We start from the raw sequence: 25,862 nt of genomic DNA on the forward strand, positions 1-25,862 counted from the left end.
GAGGATTTTTTCCTCTTTCTGTGGTTTTTATTTCCTGATAATTCCATTAATATTTCATCTTTATCTTTAGGAAGCTGGATATACATTTTCAACCAATTAAGTAGCTACTCGTAAACATTAGGTCTGCTGCCTAGATCATAACATAGGATTTAGGTTTTCACTGAATTTTGTAATTTAGTATCTAAACATACAGTTCATACTAAGCACCAGTACAATAGATATCATACAAGCATATTATAGAACATGCATTAGTCAATATAATCAAATTTGAGGGTTTTTGTTACAGTTTTCCAAAGAATTGTAAGCTGTCTACCAGAATATTGTGGATTTTAATTGCCATCAATTACTAGAAGTATTCTGCACTTTATAAAAATGAGCAACTGCAATAGTTAACTAGCAGTCGTATTTGTGGAGCTATGGGGGGTATCCAATCAGTTTGCTCTCTTTCACAACTCTAAAACTAATTATTAGCATGCTCTTTGCTTTACTTCAAGTTGACACATATACATTACCCTAAAGTGTACCCCCAACCACTTCATTCAGATCTTTTCATAAACAATAAGGGAGGATAAAATAGGGTAGTATCCAGTTATGTTCAATATCAGTTCCAGCCATATTAGGTAAAAAGTAATATCTAGAAATTGCTAGGACAATAGTAGTAATACCACAAATAAGACATTTATCATTAAGCTCAATTTTAACTATTATACAATGCTCAAAAAAATAAAGGGAACACTTAAAGAACAGAATATAACTCCAAGTAAATCAAACTTCTGTGAAATCAAACTGTCCACTTAGGAAGCAACACTGTTTGACAATCAATTTCACATGCTGTTGTGCAAATGGAATAGACAACAGATGGAAATTATTGGCAATCATCAAGACACCCTCAATAAAGGAGTGGTTCTGCAGGTGGGGATCACAGACCACATCTCAGTACCAATGCTTTCTGGCTGATGTTTTGGGCACTTTGGAATGTTGGCTGTGCTTTCACACTCGTGGTGGCATGAGATGGATTCTACAACCCACACAAGTGGCTCAGGTAGTGCAGCTCATCCAGGATGGCACATTAATGCGAGCTGTGGTAAGAAGGTTTGCTGTGTCTGTCAGGGTAGTGTCCAGAGGCTGGAGGCGCTACCAGGAGACAGGCCAGTACAACAGGAGATGTGGAGGGGGCCGTAGGAGGGCAACAACCCAGCAGCAGGACCGCTACCTCAGCCTTTTTGCAAGGAGGAACAGGAGGAGCACTGCCAAAGCCCTGCAAAATGACCTCCAGCAGGCCATAAATGTGCATGTGTCTGCACAAACGGTTTGAAACCGACTCCATGAGGATAGTCTGAGTGCCCGACGTCCACAGGTGGGGGTTGTGCTCACAGCCCAACACCGTGCAGGATGCTTAGCATTTGCCACAGAACACCAGGATTGGAAAATTTGCCACTGGCGCCCTGTGCTCTTCACAGATGAAAGCAGGGTCACACTGAGCACATGTGACAGATGTGACAGAGTCTGGAGAGGCCATGGAGAGCGATCTGCTGCCTGCAACACCCCTCAGCATGACCGGTTTGGCAGTGGGTCAGTAATGGTGTAAGGAGAGATTTCTTTGGAGGGCCACACAGCCCTCCATGTGCTTGCCAGTGGTAGCCTGACTGCCATTAGGTACCGAGATGAGATCCTCAGACCCCTTGTGAGACCATATGCTTGTGCGGTTGGCCTTGGGTTCCTCCTAATGCAGGACAATGCCAGACCTCATCTGGCTGGAGTGTGTCAGCAGTTCCTGCAAGATAAAGGCATTGAAGCTATGGACTGGCCTGCCCGTTCCCCAGACCTGAATCCGATTGAACACATCTGGGACATCATGTCTCGCACCATCCACCAGCGTCATGTTGCACCACAGCCTGTCCAAGAGTTGGCAGATGCTTTAGTCCAGGTTTGGGAGGAGATCCCTCAGGAGACCATCCGCCGCCTCATCAGGAGCATGTCCAAGCATTGTAGGGAGGTCATACAGGCACGTGGAGGCCACACACACTACTGAGCATCTTTTCCTTGTCATGAGGCATTTCCACTGAAGTTGGATCAGCCTGTAATTTGATTTTCCACTTTGATTTTGAGTATCATTCCACATACAGATCTCTATGGGATATTAATTTTGACTTACATTGATCATTTTTATGTTTTATTGTTCTCAACGAATTCCACTATGTAATGAATAAAGATTTGCAATTTGAATATTTCATTCAGTGATATCTAGGATGTGGTATTTTAGTGTTCCCTTTATTTTTTGAGCAGTGTATATTTTAAAATAAGAGCATAGACTACATGTAAAACAAACCAGCTGCAAATATTTAGACGCTCCGATACCTGGACGAGGCGGGAGGTGTAGGGGTTGAGCTATCTTCAGTCTGCTTTTAAGATCTTCCCATCTTCTTTGATCAACAGTTAGCAGAGCAGTACCCTGGTGGAGACATACAGTACATGCTAATTACATAAGCCAAATATGAAAAGGAAAAGTAGAACACCAAAGAAAGTAGTGTTCTTTTATGCATCTTTGACATACAGATTTCAAAGAAAAACTCAGTGAAAAATAGGTTAAAAGGAACCGATTATAAAATGCCATCCAGTTTATCAGTGGCCTTTTTTTTATTTTACAGCAGAAAAAGCTGAACAAACACATAGTTTTGTGGGAAAAGATTCAATAGCATTCACAGTTGCCAACCATCCAGAAACTGCTGGACAGTCCGTAAAAACAAATTGCTCTGTCAAAATGACAAAATTTTACCTTGTTTTCATTGAAGTTGGCAATGACTACACCAACAAAAAGAGTAAGGCCTATCATGCAGCCAAGGAACACAAACACATGAATATATATTCCATGTATCTGCAAAGAGAAGAACATTAGAGTATGTGGAATACAAATGAATAACACTGAACTATTAAACAGCATTTCACAGTGTATATAAACTCACTGGTCCAACGCGATGAATGATAACATCCCGGACTTCTACCCAGCCTTTTAGAGACAGCACTTCAAACAAAGCCAGCATAGCATTTCCGACATTGTCAAAATTGAAGTTTCGAGGATTTGCCCTGTGAGTAATGAAGTAATTACGATATGTGAAAAGAAATTAACAGCAAGTATGGAGCTGATAGAATGGTATCTTATTCATGTAGAAAAAAGCCACATTTCCTTTTGTGGTGAGTAACTGACTTTCGAGTAGATGCTCAAAAATAATTACAAGTATCACAAAACATGGCTCGCTTTTTTAGACAATAGGTTTATTAAAAGTAACAAAAAAGCTTAAAACAAAAACTGACCAGCACCTCCTAACAGAATATACAAAGGTCAAATATGTGGAAGCTACTATGACTGCATAATAGACAAATCAAAGAATACAACAGCCTCTGTATAAGCTAAGTGTGCAAAAATGTAATACATGGAATTTAAACTTCATTACTGCTAAATAGAATATACTTATACAATTAAGGTTTTCAGAGCGCAAATTGGCCAATTTAGTTGTGCCCACCATCCACAACAAAGCAACCTATCTGTGTAGGACCCTGTTATGAGTTCATTTTCTCCTTCACCTCTGATGTCTGATGAACTCCCTCTGCTGGTGAAAGGAGGTAGTGAAATTGATCTGGATGGGAAGAACCTGTCATCTGAACAGGTGGAGTGTGATTGGACATCCAGAATTTCTGAGTGGATATAAGGCAGCCGACGCCCTGCAAAGTTGCTGGTGATCCTTGCTGCTCTGAGCTCTGGCATCCAGTTTAGTTCCTGTCTACTAAAAGCTAAGTTTTTGCTCTGCTATTTTTCCATGAGATTTTGTCTGTTTACTTAGTGTTTGTGTTCAGCCTTCCCTGGTTGGGACGGGCTGAACTCCATTTTTGTCTCTGATCAGTTGATCTCTTTTGCTTTGTCTTCAGAATATACCTGAGTGCTGATATAATGATTTTGAAGTCTAGTGACTTCAGGACCTTTTCTATCAGACGTGTTGGACATTATTTTTGGCAGGGTTTTTTGCGTGATTGCAGCCAACATCTTTTCTGTCCTTTCCTATCTAGTTAGTTGGGCCCCATCATTTGCTCAGCCTGTCTTTCTTTCTGTGTTTGTGTTTTCATCTGTTTTTCACCGACAATACATGTTGGGGGCTGTCTATTGCTTTGGGGTCTGCTCTGGGGCAGTTTAGATTTCCCCTTTCTTTCTTTAGGCTTATTTAGCTCTCCGGCTGTGACGAGGGGTCTAGGGCACCGTAGGAACCCCCCACGGCTACTGTTAGTTGTGGTGAATAGGATCAGGGGTCTGCAATCCGCTAGCTACCAACCTCTCCGGTTTTCTGGACTTAGCTTGTGTTTTTGTTTTTTCCTCCTCCGGTGACTCATTCATAACAGGACCCTAAACCTAAGGCCGGGATCACACATGCGAGAAACACGGCCGAGTCTCGCATGTTAATACCCTGCACTGCCGCCAGCACTCGGATCGCAGTGTGCGGCCGCATAGCAATACATGGAGCCGCACACTCCACTCCCGAGTGCCGGCGACAGTGCCGGATATTAACATGCGAGACTTTGCTGTACTTCTCGCATGTGTGATCCCGGCCTAATACTTATCAAACATGCCTCTGTGGGGCTGCTTTTAATTAGTACTGGATCCTACTCCCCCTTTAAATTATAGACTTGTAGCCTGGAAGAGGCCTGTTGGATAAGTATAGTCTAGGGTCCTAATAGAAAAAGGTTGTCTTATCTTGGCAGGTAGTAACAAACATATTGGCCAATTTGTGAGGTAAGTACCTTTAGATTATAAGCATATTGTCACGCCCGCAGGTGGCACACGTGGTTGGTGGACCCATTGTGCCATTTACCTAGCAAGGGGCATAGCTATGCGGCTACCTGGTGTTCACTGTAGTTCCTGAGGGTAGAATCAGGTTTAAGATGCAGGTAGCTGCCAGCTAACGCTCCTAGGCAATCCCCGGTACTGCAGATGCTGTTCCCAAAGGCAGTAGAGCTGACATGAACAGGACTTGGAGTAACTTGGCAAGACAGAATATGGACTCTGTTCAGACTGCACAGGTTCTGAATTTTCAAACAGAATGGATACTGACATGGAGTAACAGATAGGATTGGATATTTTCTATGTAAAATATATTGGATATACAACAAACCTTTCAAATAGAATTTTATTTCCAAAAATGCATCACAATTCTTTTTCAGATTTAGCTACATTAGGCAGACTGATCTCTGGCCTCCCTACTTGCTTCTACCACACAATTTAGTCTACTATCAGGCTCCTCCTGCTTTGGTTGAGCATGCGTAGATGATATCTGAAGTTCAGGCCAAGGAGTGCATACTCTTCACATGGGCCCAGTCAGACACTGGTGTACTAACAGCAGGTTGTCAGGTGTGGAGTCCCGTTTTGAGCTGATGATGCAGGCAGACAGTGCTTTTCTACACAGCTTTCAGCCTGCACTATGACTAAGAACGTGCAGTGATCATTTCTTCAGTAACTGTGAGTGACTCCTGGCTTACATTGCATGAATGTGCAGAACAAGCCAAGGGGTCACTGTTCCTGAAGAAGTGATCGTTGCCCTTTCTCAGGCATAGCAGAGGCAGAAAGCTGCAAAGAACACCATTATACTATACTGGAGTTTATCAAAATAAACTCCAGAGCGTCCGCTCTTCGCCAGTCCTTACACTGGCTGCCCATTCATTATAGGATCCAATTCAAAGTACTTGTTCTCACCCACAAAGCTCTCCACAGTGCAGCACCCCCCTACATCTCCTCCCTCATTTCTGTCTATCGGCCTAACCGACCGCTGCACTCTGCAAACGACTTTCGACTAACCTCTGCACTAATCCGTACCTCCCACTCCTGACTCCAAGACGACTTTCGACTAACCTCTGCACTAATCCGTACCTCCCACTCCCGACTCCAAGACTTCTCCCGCGCTGTGCCAATCCTCTGGAATGCTCTACCCCAAGAAATTAGGACTATCCACAATTTGCATAGTTTTAGGCGCTGTCTCAAAACACATTTGTTCAGAGCAGCCTATCACGTTCACTAATCAAAATCATTCTATGTGTAAGTGTGCATGAGTAGCCCATTCACTATCTCCATCCATCCCTCACTCCCTCAAGATGGCTGGACCATTATTGTAAATACACCATTGTAAATACACACCTGTACTTTGTATCTCCTCCACCTCATTGTAGATTGTAAACTCTCACGAGCAGGGTCATCTAATTTTGCTTTAATTATTGTATTGTTAAAGTTGTTACTTATGACTTGTGTTTTGAAACTGTTAAACTGTAAAGCGCTGCGGAATATGGTGCGCTATATAAATAAAAATTATTGTATGGTTACCCAGCATTAACATGGGTTTATGAGGTATCGGTCCTGTCAAACTAATCTAGTCAACTTCTATGAGGAGTTAAGTTCCAGTTTGGTACAGGGTAAGGCCATGACTCTATCCATACTTTTCAAGGGCATTCGATATGGTGCACATTAATGGTTGGTACATAAAATGAGAATAATGGAGCTAGGCAAAAATATGTGTAATTGGGTTAACAACTGGTTCATTGATAGAAAACAATGAATGATTACTAATCGAACACACTTGGATTGGGTCACAAAAGTAGTGTAGCACAGGGGTCAGTCAGTATTGCGCTTTTTTATAAACATATTAATTGATTTTAACAGATTTATTGACATTGTTGAGGACATATAGACTTGAATTTCAAAAGCTGCTATGCTCTGGAAAGTAATCAACATAAAAATGGATAATTTAATAATACAGATGGATTTAGGTAAGTAGGAGGCTTGGACAGAGAAATGCCAGTCAAAGTTTAAAGTAGATAAATGTTAGGTCATGCATTTGGGTTGAGGAAAAACGTACCAAATAGTAAAATACTGGTAAAACTGAAAAACAATTGGGTGTGTAGGTGGATAACAAACTCAACTTTAACCCCTTTCTGACATCAGGCGTACATTTACGCTGATGTCGGCCTACCTCCCTTTGATGTGGGCTCCGGCATTGAGCCCACATCTTTCCTGGGACATGTCAGCTGTTTTGAACTGCTGGCATGTGCCAGGAATAGCCGCAGGTGGAGTCACGATCCACCCACGGCTATTAACCCGTTAAATGCCGCTGTCAAACTCTGACAGTGGCATTTAACAAGCGTATGACAAGCCGGAGGTCTCCTGGAGACCTCTATGGTTGTCACTGGCAGCTTGCTGTGAGCATAGCAAGTGAGTTATTCTACTACATACAGGCGATGTGATCATCGCCTGTATGTAGCAGAGCCGATCAGGTTATGGCAGCTTCTAGTCTCACATGGAGACTATTGAAGCATTCCAAAAGTTAAAAAAAGCTTTTAAAAATATAAAAAAAATTGTGAAAGTTCAAATCGCCCCCTTCAAAATAAAACAATAGAAAAAAAATCAAACATACACATATTTGGTATCGCCGTGTTCAGAATCACCCAATCTATAAATAAAAAAATATTAACCTGATTGATAAACGACGTAGAGAGAAAAAAAGTCAAAATGCCAGAATTACATTTTTTGTGGTCACCGCGAAATTGCATTAAAATGCAATAACGGGCGGTCAAAAGATCGTATCTGCACCAAAATGGTATCATTAAAAACGTCAGCTCTGAACACAAAAAATAGCCCTCATCCAACCCAAGATCATGAAAAATGTAGACGCTACGGGTATCAGAAAATGGCGCAATTTTTTAAAAAAGTTTGGAATTTTTTTTCACCACTTAGATAAAAAAGAACCTAGACATGTTTGGTGTCTATGAATTTATAATGACCTGGAGAATCATAATGGCAGGTCAGTTTTAGCATTTAATTAACCTAGTAAAAAAGCCAAACAAAAAACAAGTGTGGGATTGCACTTTTTTTGCAATTTCACCGCACTTGGAATTTTTTTCCCGTTTTCAAGTACACGACATGGTAAAACCAATGGTGTTGTTCAAAAGTACAACTCGTTCTGCAGAAAACAAACCCTCAAATGGCCACATTGATGGAAAAATAAAAAAGTTATGGCTCTGGGAAGAAGGGGAGCGAAAAATGAAAACGCAAAAAGCGAAATTCCTCTGGGGGTTAAGTGATTAATGACCAGCGTCAGGCAGCAGCTGCCATGGCAAATAATATCATGCAATGCATTAAAAGGCATAGATGTTTATAGCAAAAACATGGTTTTGCCTACAAACCTGCAGTGTAGCTGCCGGAAGGCAGAGGGGTCCACTCTGAGGGCCCATCCGGAGCTACGTAACTGTTAACTGTATCGGCGAGCCATACAGCTAAACTCTATGACAGAGCACGGAGATTCAATCTCCCTGCACTGCCACCTGGCCGCTATAGGGCTCATGTGTGGGGGCCTTCATCGCAAGTTCAACTGTATTGGCTGGCTGTATTACAGTTGAAAGCCACGATGAGAGAGGGATCATCATGTTCCCTCTCCCATCATTCCCGCTCTGCGTCTGACGTCACTGACGCAGACACGGACAGTGGGCCCGATGAGGTAACTACATGTTGCCCACTGTGCTGAGATGTGTGGACACTCGATGCAGGGGGGAATGAGGAGAGGTGAGAGAGGTACTATATATAATAATTATACTACACATAGGCCTATGGGGGGTGCATTATACTATATATATATAGGCCTTTAGGGAGTGAATTATAAAATATAGAGGTTTATGGGGAGTGCATTTGGCTATATAGAGGCCTATGAAGACTACAGTATACTATGTGGAGGACTATGGGGTGCATTATACTATATTTAGGCTATTTAGAGGGCCATCATACAGTGAGGGGGCCATCATACAGTGTGGGCATTACAATGAGGGGCATCATACAGTGTGAGGATTACAGTGATGGGGCTATCATATAGTGATGGCATTAATGTGGGGTATTTGTACAGTGCAGGGCCATCATACAGTATTGGAGCCATCAAACAATTTGAGAGCTACTAAATGGTCAGTATACTGTGTGGGTGGCACTATACTGTGTATAAGAGAGCATCATACTGTGTAGAGGGGAGACATGAGACATTATTAAATATTAAGGGGGTACTTATTTTTATAGGGGAACTCAGGCTATTGTGACTGTCAAAGAGGCACACAGAGGGAATTATTAGGTTCTAGAAGGCAAAATGTGGGCTCTCTTTTCTAGAGCACTTGCAATGGGCATTAATATATTCTAGAGGTTTGTTTTAACATCTGGAGAGCACAAAGTACCACACAGAAGTTACAGTAATAGGGACATATATGGCAGCAGTGACTCAGCATTAGGGTATCAGCAGGATAAGGAGTTTGTGCAGGTTGGCGAATAGATGGGTCCGTTCTGGAAATGTGAGAAGTCAAATGTGACTTTGTTGTAATCTCTGCAACCAAGTCCTGGCTAGAAGAAGTTGTCATGTCGGTCTGGGCCAGATGGAAAAGACGGGAAAATTCAACGATTCCATCAGAAAGAACGTCCTCTGTAAGTCACTATATATAACTGTACTGTAATCCCCTAAATATTCTGCAGCACTGGTATTTACCACTATATGGTCACTATATGGCAGTAATATCAATGTTGGTCTTTGTATAGAGATTATTTTGAGTAACAGAGCTGTTATCTGCTGAGGTTCTCCTACATCCACTATTAGGGTGTGCCACCATAGTTGTAATCAGGGTTACTTGCCTAGGGGCCCACTCAGAAGTTTTACCCCTCCTGAACCAAAACCCTACCTACACCAGTGTTACAAACAACAGCTTTCCTGATTTCATCTATATTTATATGTTTGTATTTGTAAATATATAATTGCATAAATGTTATTTGGCTTTATTGTTCACTATTATAAACTATTAGCACTAGAAGTTATACTTGCCCTTTATACAATCCTGGAGTCAGATTAGCTGTGTATGGGTTTGCATTTGGGCATATGCTGCCTGCATGGTTTCATCATCTGCATTTGTACATTGTTGTGATTTAGTACATTCTAAATTACTAATACATCTTTTTTTTGTATTTTTGCAAATTTATGCTTGCTTAGTGTCTTGTATAGGTTATACACACCTTAGATTAATTTAGACTGATAGATTATCATTAATGGGCATTCTTATAAAAGTAGGAGAGTATTATCTTATGTAAACAGGACTCTGCTGAGAACAATGACAGTGTGACATCTGCATTGGTGCATGTGTGACAACCCAGGAGTTCGGTTGCCACAATGGCCTTGGCTCCCTCCAGGGGGATTGATGTCATGCCTGGAAGCAAAGAAGGAATCCCCTTACCAGGTAGTTCCAGCATACAACACAGTTCCTGCTCCAAGCCAGCAGGGGGAGCTCTAAACCCGACTTCAGGGGAGCTTCTCTCTCTGGTCAGGAGGAGGAAGTTAGTGGAGAGAGTTAGAGCCTGAACAAGGTTGAGAGAGGATGTGTGGAGATGAGCTGGGGATAAGAGCTCCATCTGAGCTCACCCCAGGCTTGATCGCAAGTGACCGGGCACCGGAGCCTGAGGCTGTGTGGGTACTAAAGCCCTGACAGCAGAATCTGGAAGGCAGAAGACCGCAGATTCTTTGTCCCCTACTGATACTCGACGACACAGCAGAATATGTGAGCCGGAGACGCCAGACAGGAGCGACCCCTGGAGCAGGCTCCAGCTGCCTGTCTTGCGAGTGGAGTTCTACCAAAGCATCAGACAGAAAGAGGGACTTGAATAGAGTTTACAGCAGCAAGTACCTCAGAGAACAGAGCTAGAAAAAAGGCCTCACATCCAGCAAGTACCTCAGAGAACAGAGCTAGAAAAAAGGCCTCACATCCCACCTGATTAAGGAAATTCCCAAATTGCTTCCAGGCTGACCGGCTCCAGAACCATCTGTAATCTGAGCCCCGGACTGTACCTGCATTGCCCTGCACCACACTCACCATCCTCATCTTTAACATCTACACCCAAACTGCCCTGGGATACAGCTCTACCTGTGGAGAGCTCAACCATCTCTGTTGCCTTGTCACCATCCCAGAGGACCTGCATAGCAGCGTCGGTCCCCTGACCGAATATCACAGGTGGCATCACAAACACTTTATTACAAACTTTATTATCCCTTTTTTTCACTATCCCTTTTATTGGACACCCAGGGCCACGGAACGGTCACTGCTTGCTGTGACACTTCCCCTTTAAGAAGTGGCCTGGTACTGAGCATCCCCACTGCCCTGACAGGCGATCCACATGCCCTTCCTGTTTCTTCTGACAAATCCTGCAAACCCTGTCTTATGAGGAAAGGTTGCAGGATTTGGGAATGTTTAGTTTGCAAAAGAGAAGACTGAGAGGAGACTTAATAGCTGTCTACAAATATCTAAAGGGATGTCACATTGTAGAAGGATCAACTTTATTCTCATTTGCACAAGGAAAGACTAGAAGCAATGGGATGAAACTGAATGGGAAGAGACACAGATTAGATATTAGAAAAAACTTTTTGACAGTTAGAGTGATCAATGAGTGGAACAGGCTGCCACGAGAAGTGGTGAGTTCTCCTTCAATGGAAGTCTTCAAACAGAGGCTGGACAGACATCTGACTGGGATGATTTAGCGAATCCTGCTTTGAGCAGGGGGTTGGACCAGATGGCCCAGGAGGTCCCTTCCAACTCTACGATTCTATGATTCTATGATTCTTCTATTGCTGGGCAGTGCCGTGCTCTCGTTGCAGGTGACAGCTCTAGTTCTGTGTCCTCTGGGACTTGTAGTTCTGTTCAGACTGGGAGATCGAGAGTTAACTTGTCAATGCTTGCTCCCTTCTGTGTGGCATGAGTGGGGCTGCATGCTATTTAGGCTCCTGAAATGCTACTGTCCACTGCCAGTTATATTCTGTCCAGTTTCTGTGAACTTGTGTGCTCAGTGGATATTCTTGATTTTGACCTTGGGTAATTTATTGACTATTCTCCACTTTACAATTTTGTCCCTACACCGACCTCCGGGCTTTATCCCATCTATCAGGCCATTCTCTTTCCACTGTCTCACTTCCCTAGACAGCAGCCCTTCCATGGAAGCAATCCACTGGACCTCATTATTAGACCAGATTCCTGTACAGGGGTTTAAAGGTTTAAGTCTAGGGTTCCACTGGTATCTGCCAGAGTGTCTTGCTCAAAGTCTGTATATGGGAGCCATTTTGAGCCTGCTGCCTCTGACAGAAGTACCAGACATCCTATGTGTATTGTTTGGCAAGATCTGCTTCTGTAAACTGACCTTCAAACAACTGCCCATCAGTAAATATTTGCAGAACGGTGGTCATTTACTGCTGCTGGTCAATTTATCTAAACTGACCCTAAAGCCCCTTTCTCATATAGTGAGATCGCTAGCGAGGTCGCTGAAGCGTCACCGATTTTGTGACGCAACAGTGATCTCACCAGCGATCTCGCTATGTGTGACACGCAGCGGCGACCGCCCCACCTCGGTGGATATCGCTGATTGTGCGCAAAAGGCCTGGGCCATTTTTTCATTGTCGGAGTCCGCACTGGCCAGCGCACATCGCTGTGTCTGAAGCAGATGAGCGATCTCTTCAGCGACGCAGAACTCAGGACACAGGCTGGAATCGTTTAGAAACGCTGCTGTGTGACAAGGGACCAACGACCGCCGAGGATTGCTGGATGGTTGCTGCGTCGCTGAAGAGATCTGCCTGTTTGGCAGCTTACTAGCGATCATTTAGCGACACACCAGCGATCCTTACCAGGTCGTATCGTTGTCGGGATCGCTGGTGCGTTGCTAAGTGTAACGGGACCTTTAGAATACTCTGTACAATTTTGAGTTCCAGTGGAAAAAGAATATAGCTGAACTAGAGCAAATGAAAAAAAAAGAGCAAGTTAAGGTTATAAAGGGACTGTGCGGACTGCAATATCAAGACAGGCTACCAAACTTGGATTTATTTAGTTTTGAAGAACAAAGAATTTAGGGTTCTCTTATTACAATGTACAAATATTTGAATGGACAGTACAGAAATATTTTTAAAAATCTTACACCTTGGCCTACAATAATGACAATGGGGCATCCTTTATGTGTAGCGAAAAGGAGGTTTAATCATCACTATCAGATTTTTAAACTCTCTGCCACATGATGCTGTAATGATTGTGTAGGAGGAGTCCCCGCTGTGTATCCGGGCCGGAACCAAGGGGGCCGTCACCAAGGTTCCTAGGGAGACTGTTTCCGGGGGACACAACTGGGGGACGGACCGCAGAGACTTCTAGAGAGGTTGGGGGAGGAGCTACTATAAAAGGGGCTGAGGACACCAGCAGGAGTCAGTCGATGCAGCAGGAGAGGAGAAGAGAGGAAGCTAGAGCGCACCAGAGAGCCAGAACGAGAACCAGAACCAGAGCAAGGATAGCAGAGCAGCGACGGGAGAGACTGAAGGGAGACTCACCACTAACAGAAGGGAGACGCCACAGAGCCATCCAACGAAGAGACACCGCCCAGCTCCGCCCCGTGGGTGTGGCCTGTCCACGTCCACCCGCGACTGCCACCGCCCGACTCCACCCCGCGGGAGCGGCCCGACCGAGGCAGCTGCCGCCCGACTACACCCCACGGGTGCGGCCCGACCGCTCCCGCCCACGGCAGCCGCCGCTCCACTCCAGCCCACGGTTGCGGCCTGTCTGCTGCCGCCTGCAGCCCCCGCAGCTCGGCTCCGGCCCGCGGCTACGGCCTATGCCGTCCGGATCCCAGGCAACGCTGTCCCACCTCCGCCGGGAGGTGCGATGCAGAGGAACTCTTCAGGGGCCTGCTGTGCCCCCACTTTGCCTGGGCGTAGGAACGCCAGAAGTCTCCGCCAAATCCTCATCGGCTGGGCCCAGCGGCTGATACGCCAAAGCATCATCGACCAACACTCTGCCAGAGGTCAGAGAGGATAAGTGACACGTTGTAGTTAACATTCTGGACCCGTAATTGACCATACCGCAGCCCTATAGCGACTGGTCTTTGCCGGGTTAGTCGTGTTTGTGTTACCAGTGTATTCTTGTGTTGATCCCTGCGAGGATAACTGCTGTTAACTTGTTTGGTTGCTCAAGATAGCCCCTATAGGCATATATATATAAAAGTTGCCTCTTAAAGTTCCTCCAGTCACCCCGCCTCGTCACTGCATCCCGCATACCTGTGATTACTACAATTGATTCACTAAACAAGTTCAAGGAGGACCTGGATGACTTTATTGGTAAACAGGTTACAGATTACAGGTTATAGGTACTAAATTCTGTGAAGAGAAGTTGATCCAAGGAATCAGTCTGATTGCCATGTATTAGTTTGGAAGAAATTTTCCCATAATATGGGGATATTAACATCTGCCTCATTTTTTTTGTCTTCCTCAGGATAAATATATTAGGGTATAGGTTGAACTCAATGGACTTGTATTTTTTTCTACCTTAAACCAATAAACGTGTCACAGAACATTATATCACTTAAAAGGAGCAATATGCAAATATGCTCTTCGAAGAAGAGGACTTGAACTCTAGCGCCACCTATTGGATGTAGCAATCCCAAAAGCCAATCTTAACACTTTAAGGAGCCTTTCCATATGACTTTGGATAAGAAGCCAAAAACATAATGTGTTTTTGGGTGTTTGCATCTCATCAGTGCTAAGCAGGAGGTCTGATTTGGCTGCCTGAGAATCATCTAATATATACTCCTTTTACTAAGGGTACCGTCACACTTAGCGATGCACCAGCGATCCCGACAATGATACGACCTGGTAAGGATTGCTGGTGCGTCGCTAAATGGTTGCTAGTGAGCTGTCAAACAGACAGATATACTCACCGACGCAGCAGTGATCCAGCAATCCGTATAATGACCTCGGCGGTCATTGGTATCTTGTCACACAGCAGCTATTCAGATGACTCCCGCCTGCGTCCATGCGTTCTGCGTCGCTAACGAGGTCGCTTGTTGGCGTCAAACACTGCGATGCGCGCTGGCCAGCGGGACACCAGCGATCAGAAAATGGTCCAGGTCATTCGAGCACGATCAGCGAGATCGCAGCGGGGGCCTGGTTGACACTGCGTGTCACATATAGCGAGATAGCTAGCGAGATCGCTGTTGCGTCACTAAATCGGTGACGCTTCAGCGACCTCCTAGCGTTCTCGCTATGTGGGAAAGGGCCTTAAGGGTTTTACCTTATCCTAACTCATTTGGCAAGACTTGTTAAAGGGTTGATAGTGACTTTTAAAGATAACTACATATAATAGGTGGCACAATAGATCAAGTCCACTTCCTTTCTAAAGAGGTAATTTGTGTATTTAAATTCCCAGAGGAGCATTGCCTAGCCTGAAAGTACACTTACACAGGCTTTGCACTCTACACAAGGAGAATTGTTCCCCCTTAGACCACTTAAAATGATTAAGAAGAACTTAACATTGAACAAGCTATTGATCAGTGTCAAATTATACATTAAACTTGCTGTGATATTGCAGTGCTTAGTTATCTGTGTTAAGGAAAACTTGCTATATCTGTAACTGTTTGTGTACAAAGCCTGAGCTAGCAATTCATAATTCCCACTTTTACAAAGACCTCAGATTACAGACAACAGGCTTCCATTATTGGTAGTCTATAGTTAGTACTCATTGTGCATTCAGTTTGTTTTTATGTATATATGTATATACTGCATGTGCAGCATACATGTAAGTAAAGAAAAACATGTAATGGTTTTAGAAACAACTCTTCTCTCTTTCTTTATATGTAAAAACTAAGAACATTTCCAGGGTACTTACCAAACTCGTGGAACCCAAAATCCTGGCTTCTTTTCTCCTGGTTTTAACTTTAGGTTGAGATTTTTCGACACACTGACATTAATCCTAAATATGCCATGGCATTTTTCCTAGTTAGAAAGATCATATACATTGTAAGTCGTAGTGGGATTTATTTTTCTTTAAAGAACCACTCCAGCGTTTTTATTTATTTTACTGCAGGAAAGGTGTCACTAAATTAAGGTCCCTGCCCTTAGTCTGATACTTACTAGCTGCTGTCTTCTATTATCGGTGCCGTTCTGGTCGTCTTCTGCAGGTCGTGATGTTCCGGATTGCTCCAGTGGTCACTTCTCAATGTAAGTCTATGAGAACCAGAAATCGTCTTTCATAGACTTACAATGAGGGCTTGTAACCGCTATCTCACACGTCCGGTCAATCAGAAGTTGCGATCACAAGATAGCGGATCGGGATTGGAGCGGCGCTAGGAACAGCTGAAGGCAGCGGCTGGTGGATATAATACTAAGGGTAGGGACTTACATTAGTGACACCACTCCAGCGCTGAAATAAAAAAAGGTTTGAATGGTGCTTTCATATTTTATGAGCCATAAAGTTATATTCCAGGCAATGTTGTAAAATGTTGCACTTTATAGGTGATTACCTGCCTAACTGCACATATTGATAAATTCCTTCTTTAGATCACCTGGACTCCTATCTATTTTCATACATGAGTAGTTTTGCATGCAGTTCTGCAATAATATTTCCCATTTTCCAGGTGTAATGTAACAGCTGTTCTATGAGCTCCTGAGTACTAGAGAATATGGCAAACAAGAGATTATGTTTTTTGCAGTTACTGTATGCAACAATTTTCCTATGTAATATGTAATGTTGATTACAATACAATTTATTCATTCATGCCTTACCTAAGCCAGAAATTACCTTGATGCCTTTTTAAAGCACAACACTATATTTAAAAGTCTATATTTGTTTTCTTTTAAGTACCACAAAGCTATGATAATATAGGCATTATATAACTTACTCGGGTTTCAATAGTTGGATCGTTACATTTTGCAAGCTTTCCCGCAAAAAGCTGGACACCAAAACTGGCAAACACTAGCATCAATGTTAGCAGGAGAATGGATACCTGAAAGTACACAAACATAACACTAGGAAATTATATGGCTTAAATTAGGTTAAATGGATATGGACACATATCGTGATTCAAGTATTTTGGGCTAAGAATAATTTTTGCCTTTTTTTTGGGCTTCTCTTAAATGATTTGTGACCCTAATTTTCAACACGTAAATCAACGCAGCGGAGCTCAGGAAAAACACAGGTAAAGGAGTTACAACATACTTATATGGCTACTGGCCGAAGCATGGTTTAGTTGATCATTCAGCCAGAAGTTATCTCAGCCGTCTCTCCCACACACAGGATCTCTCAGTGTTGAGCGTTCCTATGGTCTCTATAAAAGAGCCGCTGCCAGAACATCTGGCAGTAGCTTATTTCAGGGAGAACAAAAGGATCAACAGTCGGATATGTTCAGTGTTAAACTCCTCCACTGCCTTCTTGGAATTCTGACCTTGGACTGTTACCTGACTACACCTTTGTCTCACCTCTCTGTCTATGACGTATGACGTTATAGCTTTTGACCTCGGACCTCTTGACTGCCCAGCCTCACGGCTTGTCCGTGAGTAGTGACTGGCGTCAGTCACTACACTAGCTATGTACTGTGGCACATAGAAACTGCTGAAAGCAAACAAAGAAAATCCCTATCACAAGAATGCTTTTTAGCCATAAATGGATACATCTGAAAGGAACTTGAGCATGTTTTTCAACACACAGAAGTAGTAGACTTGGGTGCTTGCCCCTCAATGAAATGATACCTACTTTGTAGTAGTCTGAGAAATCAAGTGTAAGAAAACATACACAAGTAAAAACATGCTGACTGGTTCCTTTTAAGTAAAAAAAATTTGCCTACCCCAAAGATGTCCATATTCTTTAAAGCACCATTCCAGCATTTTTTTCTATTGCAGAACTGGAATGGTGCTACTAATGTAAGTTCGCTGACCCTAGTCTTATACTTACCAGCTTCATGGCACTACTCTGGTGCCGCACCATCATTGTGTGACCGCAATTTCTGACTGCATGGAAGTCAGAATTTATGGTCACAAGCTCTCAATGCAAGTCTATGAGAGCCAGAACAAAGCTTTCATAGACTTACATTAAAAAGTGACCTCCGGTTCACTCTAGCAAACACTGGAGTAAACTGGCAGTTCACACACTGCTGGAGACTGTAGTGGCACTGGGAACAGTTGAAGATGACAGCTGTTATGTATAAGTCCAGGAACAGGAAACTTAGACTAGTTGCAGCACTACAGCGCTGCAATAAAAAAAACACACTGGAATGGTGCTTTAAGGGCAAAGCAAAATTATTGGGCTACAATATCGATTTTAGGAGTTTTATCAGTTTTGTCAGGCTTAACGAGAGCCTCTGTGCCTGGCAGCTTTAAAGGAAGCAGAGAATCAAATGTTCCTGGCAGAGATCATGTTCTGTCTCCGACATTAAATTTATAATCTCTGATTATCTGCTTGTTGATGTTTACAGTGTTTTCTGGCTCCATCTAGTGACCAGACTCATAACCGCAGTGTTATTGTGTGTTTTACTTTCACTTTGCTATTTCACTCCATTTGCAGTGCATTCTGGTAAGGTTGCAATGCATCCTGGTAATCTTTTGCAGAGGATTATGGCTAGTTCAGCCCACATTTTCCCTCCAGTCCACCATTTTCCTTCTGCCTGCATTCAGGAAGCATCTCATTTCTCTTCTCCCCTTGTGACAGCATCGCTGGTATGTATTTATGTTTCCTGTATCCAATTCCTGTCTCATACTAGCCTGCTTAGTTAGTTCTCCCCTGGTTAGCTATTAGTGCAGATGATGTATTATGTATATTTGAATCCTTGATAAACCCAGTATTGATTGTATGCATATATGTTTTGTTTATAGTTTCACCGCGCCAACATACCATCACATTCAATAAAACACAGTCTCCTTATTGGACCCCAGTATAGCGGTTTAGCTGCCTGTATAGCTACATGAATTCTACTTCATTTAGTGAGGACAGAACAGATCATACAGCCAATGCCATATACATATTGTCTGTGGATCGGTTCACTTTAACATTGGTGACCTTTTATAAGGATAAAATATAAGTCATGCTTTTGTGAGGGTCTGACACTTGGCATATTGATGGACCCACTGTGCTGAATGGGTAAATCTCAGAGAAACCCATTAAAACTTAATATACTGTAGTCTATCTGGTCTGCCATTTCATGGCTGTGCTTCCACTGTAAGAATCAATATTGTACCGGACAGACAATTTTCTTGTGCAAGCCTTCTTGTGCACATGACATTTTATAAGGGGTAGAGAAGAGAAAGAGAAAAGTTACATGCTGCTGTTATGTACAAAAGAGCCAATCACGGGGTAATCTATCATGTGGCAGGCACAACCCGATAAAAAAAGACATCTTGTTCTATGTTGCTGTACTGTATAACTGACCAAAAAAAAATCAGCAGAAATTCAATATTTTAGAACTGCAGTATTTCAATGTATGTAAAGCAGTCTAGCTGTGAACAAGCTTTAACACGGTATATTTATACCCTATTTCTGAATAAAACAAGATGTCTATATATGCTTTGTACATACCAGAAATATTTCTTTAAACCCGCTGAAAAGTTCACGCACTACTTTTCTCATTTGAGGAACAAGCTTGAATATGCGGAGAGGTCTCAAGCAACGCAATACCATTAAAAGCTGAGTCCCAGATTTAGCTGGAACGTTGTATGGCATCCAGCACAGAAAGATCAAGCTGACCTGAAAATCACATTAAGATATATTATTGCTACTATACTCAAACAATGCATCAGAGAAGAACAGTAAGATTGAGGCATTTCAAATAAGTATTGTGACAACTATTGCTAAGATAACCACTACATCAGTGAAAATCTACAAAATCAGAGACCTTGTGCCGGGGTTTTTTTTAGTCACTATACTTGTTTTTTTCTTTTTAATTATTTCATTAATGTTTTTGTCTCAGAATCTTCAAAATAGTGTACATTGTTCATGTGCTTTTTTAGAGAAAAAATGTAACATTTATGCAAAAATTTCAGGCATACATAAAACCATTCTGGGGAAGGGAGGTGAGGACTGAAGAAAATCTGTCCAAAAATTTTATGGCTTTTTAAAAAGTTTCAATTGATAAATTGACCACACTCATCAGGAACACAAAAAATGAGGTCACAATGGCGAAAATAAAAAAAAAACAATTTTAAAAAAAAATCATTAAAAAAAATCACAGACATATTATATAAAATAAAATAAAATAGACTACAAAAAGTTGCAAATTAAAATAAGAATTTGGGGTAAATAAAAAAAAGCCAAAACATGTCCAGTGTCTAGTTATTAGCAGACAGTCTAGTGAAAGTGTTAGGGTTTTTCTATTTCTAATTTATCTATATTTTTAACTCTTTACATCATTGGGAAGTATCTAGGTTGACTATTCTTACCATCATCTTTGCACAGGCTGCATTGCAAGGGTAATCATCTCATGCTGCACGAAGTGTGTTTTTTCAGCCCTGGTTTATATGGTGGTTAGCCTGATGGGCATCCATTATCTAGTGGCTGTGTGTGTTTGACATTATCACATATTTAGGTCCTTTCAGGGCAGAAAGGGACAGTCGCCAAGGAGCAGGGGCGCCATTTGCATTAATTTATAGGGTGTCAACCTCCGCTGGTAGGCAGGTGAAAGGGGAGGCTTTATATCTATAGGGTCAACCTAGAGTGTACTCCTTTATGTGCGATGTTTGCCTTTTTCATTTTTGCTGTTAGTCCTTTTAATCTTATTAAATAAAAGTTAATTTTAATTCATGTTGTGTTTTTCATGTGAGCAAGGGAGCACCAGAAGCTAGAATCTTCACAGTCCCAGCTGCAGGGTCAGTTTTCTAGTACCATGGGTGTTTCTCAAATATCTCCGCTACGACTGTAGTTATGACGTCTGTACTTTCCGACATGCAGTTAAGGGCCTGTCACACTAAGCGATATCGCTAGCAATATCACTATAATGTCACTGGTTTTTGTGATGTTATAGCGATATCGCTATGTCTGATACTTACCTCCGACCGCTCCCCCGCTGGTTATCGCTGATCGCGCAAGAACGTCCTGGACCGTTTCTCGTCGTCATCTTCCTGCTGGGCTTCCTGCTGTGGAGACGAGCGACGCGTGGATGCGGGCGGGAGGACGTCAGGATCGCCTCGTCTGACAGGTAAGTAGCGACCCCAGACCCCTGCGATGTCGCTGGTGAGATCTGCCTGTGTGGCAGCTCACTAGTGACCACTTAGCGATGCACCAGCGATTCTGACCGCGTCATATCACTGGTCGGGATCGCTGGTGCATCGCTAAGTGTGACAGTACCCTTAGTCTATCCATGACCTTGGACCATGATCTGACTATGACTTTGTTTTTCCCATTAGTTTACAACATGCTCTCTTGGTATCTGACCCCGGATCGTTTGACTACCCTGCTTTACGGCTTGTCCACGAGTAGTGACCAGCGTCACAATTACAATAAGAAAGAGTGAAACAAAAATTTCATTGCCAGAATAGGAAGGATCAGTTACCGATCATGACAAATATATGACTGTTAGGGATAACGAATGGCTAAGGCTACTTTCACACTTGCTTTTTTTTGCAGCGTGTTTTTCCCGCAAAAAAATGCATGGAAAAATGCATACAAACGCATACAAATGCTGCGTTTTTTTCAAGCATTTTTATGAGCATGCATGAAAAAAACGCAGCATTTTTATGCGTTTGTATGCGTTTTTAGTGCGTTTTTACCGCGTTTGCGTTTTTTTCCAACATTAGTTGGCCCCTCACACTAACCCAAACTATGACTTTACTAACCCTAACCCTAAACCTGACCCTAACCCTTAACCAAACCATACCCTAACCCTAACCCTGACCCTAACCCTTAACCAAACCATACTAACCCTAACCCTTAACCAAACCCTACCCAAACCCTAACCCTAACCCCTAACTAACCCTAAACCCTAACCCTTAACCAAACCATACTAACCCTAACCCAAACCCTAACCCTAACCCTAAACCCCCTTAACTAACCCTAACTCTAACCCAAACCCCTAAATTCCATTGTCTAACTAATGGTCAACAAAAAAATGCATGCGCAAAAAAACGCATACATGAGCATGGCAATGCGCACAAATGCGCACCCATAGACTTATAATGGGTGTCTTGCTGTAAAAAAACGCATTGCGCGTGCATGCGTTTTTTTGAGGCAAGTCGGATGCCCAAAAAATGCAACAGGATGCATTTTTTGCGCCTGAGCGCACACCACAAAAAAACGCATGCGCGGAAAAACGCATACAAACGCATGTGTATGCGCACATAAGCGCATCCCATGTAAAATATAGGGAAAAAATGCATGCGTTTTTTAGCGCTAAAATACAGCGCAAAAAACGCAAGTGTGAAACCAGCCTAAGAAGCGGGGGGAAGGAGCGGAGATGAAAATTCATAATTTTTTTTAGTGTAGATCCCATTCCCAAGTTAATTATTAGATTATTAAACACATTTGAAAAGAGGAAAACTTGTTCACTCACAAGATAAATGAATATGTCCATCACACCTCCGAAATCCCTTATAACAGCTGTGGGAGTGAAGAATAAGCCATCTGCCATAATCTTTAGGTTCAGTTCGATGCTCATGAATATCACAAAAACATATTCCGCAATCTGCAACACAGACAGAGAAGGATCAGCTGGCTGATCAACAGCAGATTCATCCAGAGCATACCTGAGAGATGCCTGAAAAATTATACCTGTAAAGTTGGCGTGTGCATTACCCGTCTAAACGGGGACTCGAACATCATGGAGATACATGAACATATTGTGACCACTATCATAACCCAATCCAGGTAAGTCACCAATCCCAGCAAGTCACTGCCAGAAAACATAAGAAGCTTAGTTTAATTTTTATAATAACAAACTATTAAATGATATTTCCCGGTACAGTACATTGTAATCTCTATAAAGCTTCTGAATGCATCTATAGACACGTATATACGAGAGGCACAATGTATACATGATGTTCCAGAACAATAACAAAATAAGTCTTATTACAAATCAAAATCATTGTGCGGTGTGCTACAATTTACTGCAACCATGGAAACAAACTATCCGTTAATCTATGGCTTCAAGGTTACAAAAATCAGGTATTTATTGTCTGGCTGCAAGAATGGGAACAAATGCTTGTCTAGATGATTGCAAGCAGAATATCTATTAGGCGTTATATCATCATGCTAAATGTTTGATGGTTATTTCAAGAATTCTAAGTATTATTGAAGAATCCTCCATAAGTAAAAACTTTATAACAAGAAATTATTGTTTATGGAAACGCTGAACACAACCACTGGATAATCAGGAAGAAATAAAGGGAAACTGTTCTTCCTCAAGATAAAAGGGCTCCCTTGAAGTCTTGGACTTTTGCTTTCTATTAAAGGGAATCTGTCAGCAGGTGGTTTATCAAACCTATTCTGAGAACAGCATAATTTAGGGGCAGAGACCCTGATTTCAGCGATGTGTCACTTACTGGACTGCTTGCTGTAGTTTTGATAAAATCATTGTTTTATCAGCAGAAGATTGTCACTAGAGAACTAGTAATCCTGCTGCCAGGTAGTCCAGCTATGCCTCCACCAATGACTGTCAGCTTTCTTATAATGCACAGTGTACACAGAAAGCTGTCAATCAGTGGTTCATGCAGGGTTATACAGAGCTTAGCATTCATAGAACTGCAGGTAAAACTGTGATTTTATCAAAATCGCAGCATCCAGCAAAGTACTGCTCTCAGATGGGGTAGCAAAAAAATGGTGACTGATTCCCCTTAAGGGCTTTATATGTTTCCATATAAAGCAATAAATAAAAATTTCCAGTGTTGTCTGTCTTACTTCTTTTTACTGTTGCATTTTCATGAAATGTTTATAAACAGCCACACAATAACAGCAGCTTTGTGCATTGGGTGCTGGAAGAAGTCGGATATCCATCTAAGGTTTCATTGTATGTTCAGACTGGCTGCAGTGTATATGCACAAACACACCAGTAAAGTCAGTACATGGTGAACAGATATTCAGTAAAGGACAGAATGATCACCAACTGTTTGAAACAGGCTACTGTAAGCAACACATATACTGATGGGAGTGAGCCTCACTAATGGCCCATTTATACGAGCCAATAATCAGCCAATCATAAACCATTGTTATCAACAGCACATCAACCCTTGAATAACAGGAAATGTGCTACCGACAACATGATCCCGTATGCTGACAGAACAACGACGAAGGCTTCCGAAACGCACGTAGGGGGCGGGCACGTGGGTGACCGTGGATTGTATCCTCCTGTACATCTTTAAAGGTATAGACTTTATGATGTGGCTATTATTACAGTGCAATTTTACCATTGTTTGTCATTATACAGGGTGGCCCAAAAGTAGGCGGACAGTATGTGTAATAGGGTTATGAAGGGGGAGCTTTATCAAACATGGTGTAAAGTGAAACTGACTCAGTTGCCCTTAGCAACCAATCAGATTCCAATTTTCATTCTTCACAGACTTTTTGGAAAATGAAAGGTGGAATCTAATTGGTTGCTAAGGGCAACTGAGTCAGTTTCACAGATCCAATTTTCACAGATAAATCTCCCCAAATCTGTTTTTTTTTCAGATAATTCAGATAATCGATAATGGTAAATAATTTAAATACAGATCAAAGAAAATGGATGTTAAAAGAGTACTCAAGCCCAAAGAGACAAACCATTTACCGCATTTGTGACAAATTCGATGCCACTGGCTCAATCCTTAATGCTCCAAAAACTGGTCAATCCAAAACAGCCTGTACAGAAAATAATAAACAACTTGTTGCTGAAACATTTGTTCAGAGTCCAAAAGAGTCCACCAGAAGAGTCTCTTTAGAATTGGGAATTTCATGAGCTGCCATCATGCGAATCCTGAAATCTACTGGATGGAAAGCTCATCGTCCACGTCTAATTCATGGTTTATTGGAGGATGATCCAGACAGGCGGATGCAATTTAGTGAGATTATGCTTAACGAAATTGAAGAAAATCCAGTAATTTTAGATAACATTATGTGGAGTGATGAAACTTCAAATTATCTGGCCATATTAACAAACGTAATTGTATTTACTGGTATAATGAGAACATGCATTTAACATTAGAGCAACAACTAAATGATCCTGGTGTCAATGTTTGGGGTGGTATTTCAAGTTTTGATGTTTTTGGATCATTTTTTTTATGGAACAGTCACAGGAGATAAGTATCTCGAAATACTAATGAATCAAGTTATTCCCCAGTTACAGCAACAGCCTAAAGGCCCTTTTACATTTAGCGATGCACCAGCGATCCAACCAGCGATCTGACCCGGTCAGGATCGCTGGTGCGTCGCTAAATGATCGCTAGTGAGCTGTCACACAGGCAGACCTCACAGCGATGCAGCAGCGACGCAGCGCACGATACTCACCTTTCACACACAGCGATCCTGACGTCCTCCTGCCCGCGTCCAATGGAGCCGGACATTCTCGCGCGATCAGCGATGGACAGCGGGGGAGCCGGTTGGAGGTAAGTATCACACAAAATCGGTGACGTTATAGCATTATCGCTAGCGATATCACTATGTGTAAAACCCCCTTAATTCAAATGACCTTTATTTCCAACAAGATGGGGCCCGTCCACATTATTCAAGAGTAGTCTGCGAGTATCTTGATGAAACATTTCCTAATAAATGGATTGGCCGAAGTGGCCCACTTGATTGGTTGGCAAGTTCACCAGACTTGACCCCAATGGATTTATTTAGGGGGAGTACTCAAGGACAAAGTTTATAGTCAAAAACCAAAAAGCGTCAGTGATTTGAAAAATTATAGAAGAGACGCATTTCAAGAAATTAATATGTAGGGAAGGTGACCTGATGGACGGACGGACTTAGCAGAATAGAGAAAGGAAGGTTTGCACAGTTTAGACAGGTGTCAGTTACTACAGTGGGGAAACAGCTGAGAAAGTGTAGTGGACGTGCAGTACCTTGGGTTGACCATT

At 42.4% G+C, this 25,862-nt stretch overlaps 1 protein-coding gene across 4 annotated transcripts in view; it reads right to left on the bottom strand.

Moving 5' to 3' along the window:
* Nucleotides 1-25,862, bottom strand: part of NALCN (sodium leak channel, non-selective) — an 871,910-nt gene that overhangs the window by 88,112 nt on the left and 757,936 nt on the right. For all 4 annotated transcript variants that reach the window (XM_073569511.1, XM_073569510.1, XM_073569508.1 and 1 more), the window contains 8 exons: nucleotides 22,588-22,708; nucleotides 22,370-22,501; nucleotides 19,405-19,572; nucleotides 16,739-16,843; nucleotides 15,727-15,833; nucleotides 2,964-3,084; nucleotides 2,777-2,875; nucleotides 2,359-2,452 (listed from right to left, as the gene is read on the bottom strand). In XM_073569511.1, coding sequence (XP_073425612.1) covers nucleotides 2,359-2,452; nucleotides 2,777-2,875; nucleotides 2,964-3,084; nucleotides 15,727-15,833; nucleotides 16,739-16,843; nucleotides 19,405-19,572; nucleotides 22,370-22,501; nucleotides 22,588-22,708 — 947 coding nt within the window. The remainder of the gene's footprint in view (nucleotides 1-2,358; nucleotides 2,453-2,776; nucleotides 2,876-2,963; nucleotides 3,085-15,726; nucleotides 15,834-16,738; nucleotides 16,844-19,404; nucleotides 19,573-22,369; nucleotides 22,502-22,587; nucleotides 22,709-25,862) is intronic.

Source organism: Dendrobates tinctorius, unplaced genomic scaffold, assembly GCF_039654945.1.
Source record: "Dendrobates tinctorius isolate UK_male_01 unplaced genomic scaffold, ASM3965494v1 ptg000026l, whole genome shotgun sequence".
Classification (NCBI taxonomy): Eukaryota; Metazoa; Chordata; class Amphibia; order Anura; family Dendrobatidae; genus Dendrobates; species Dendrobates tinctorius.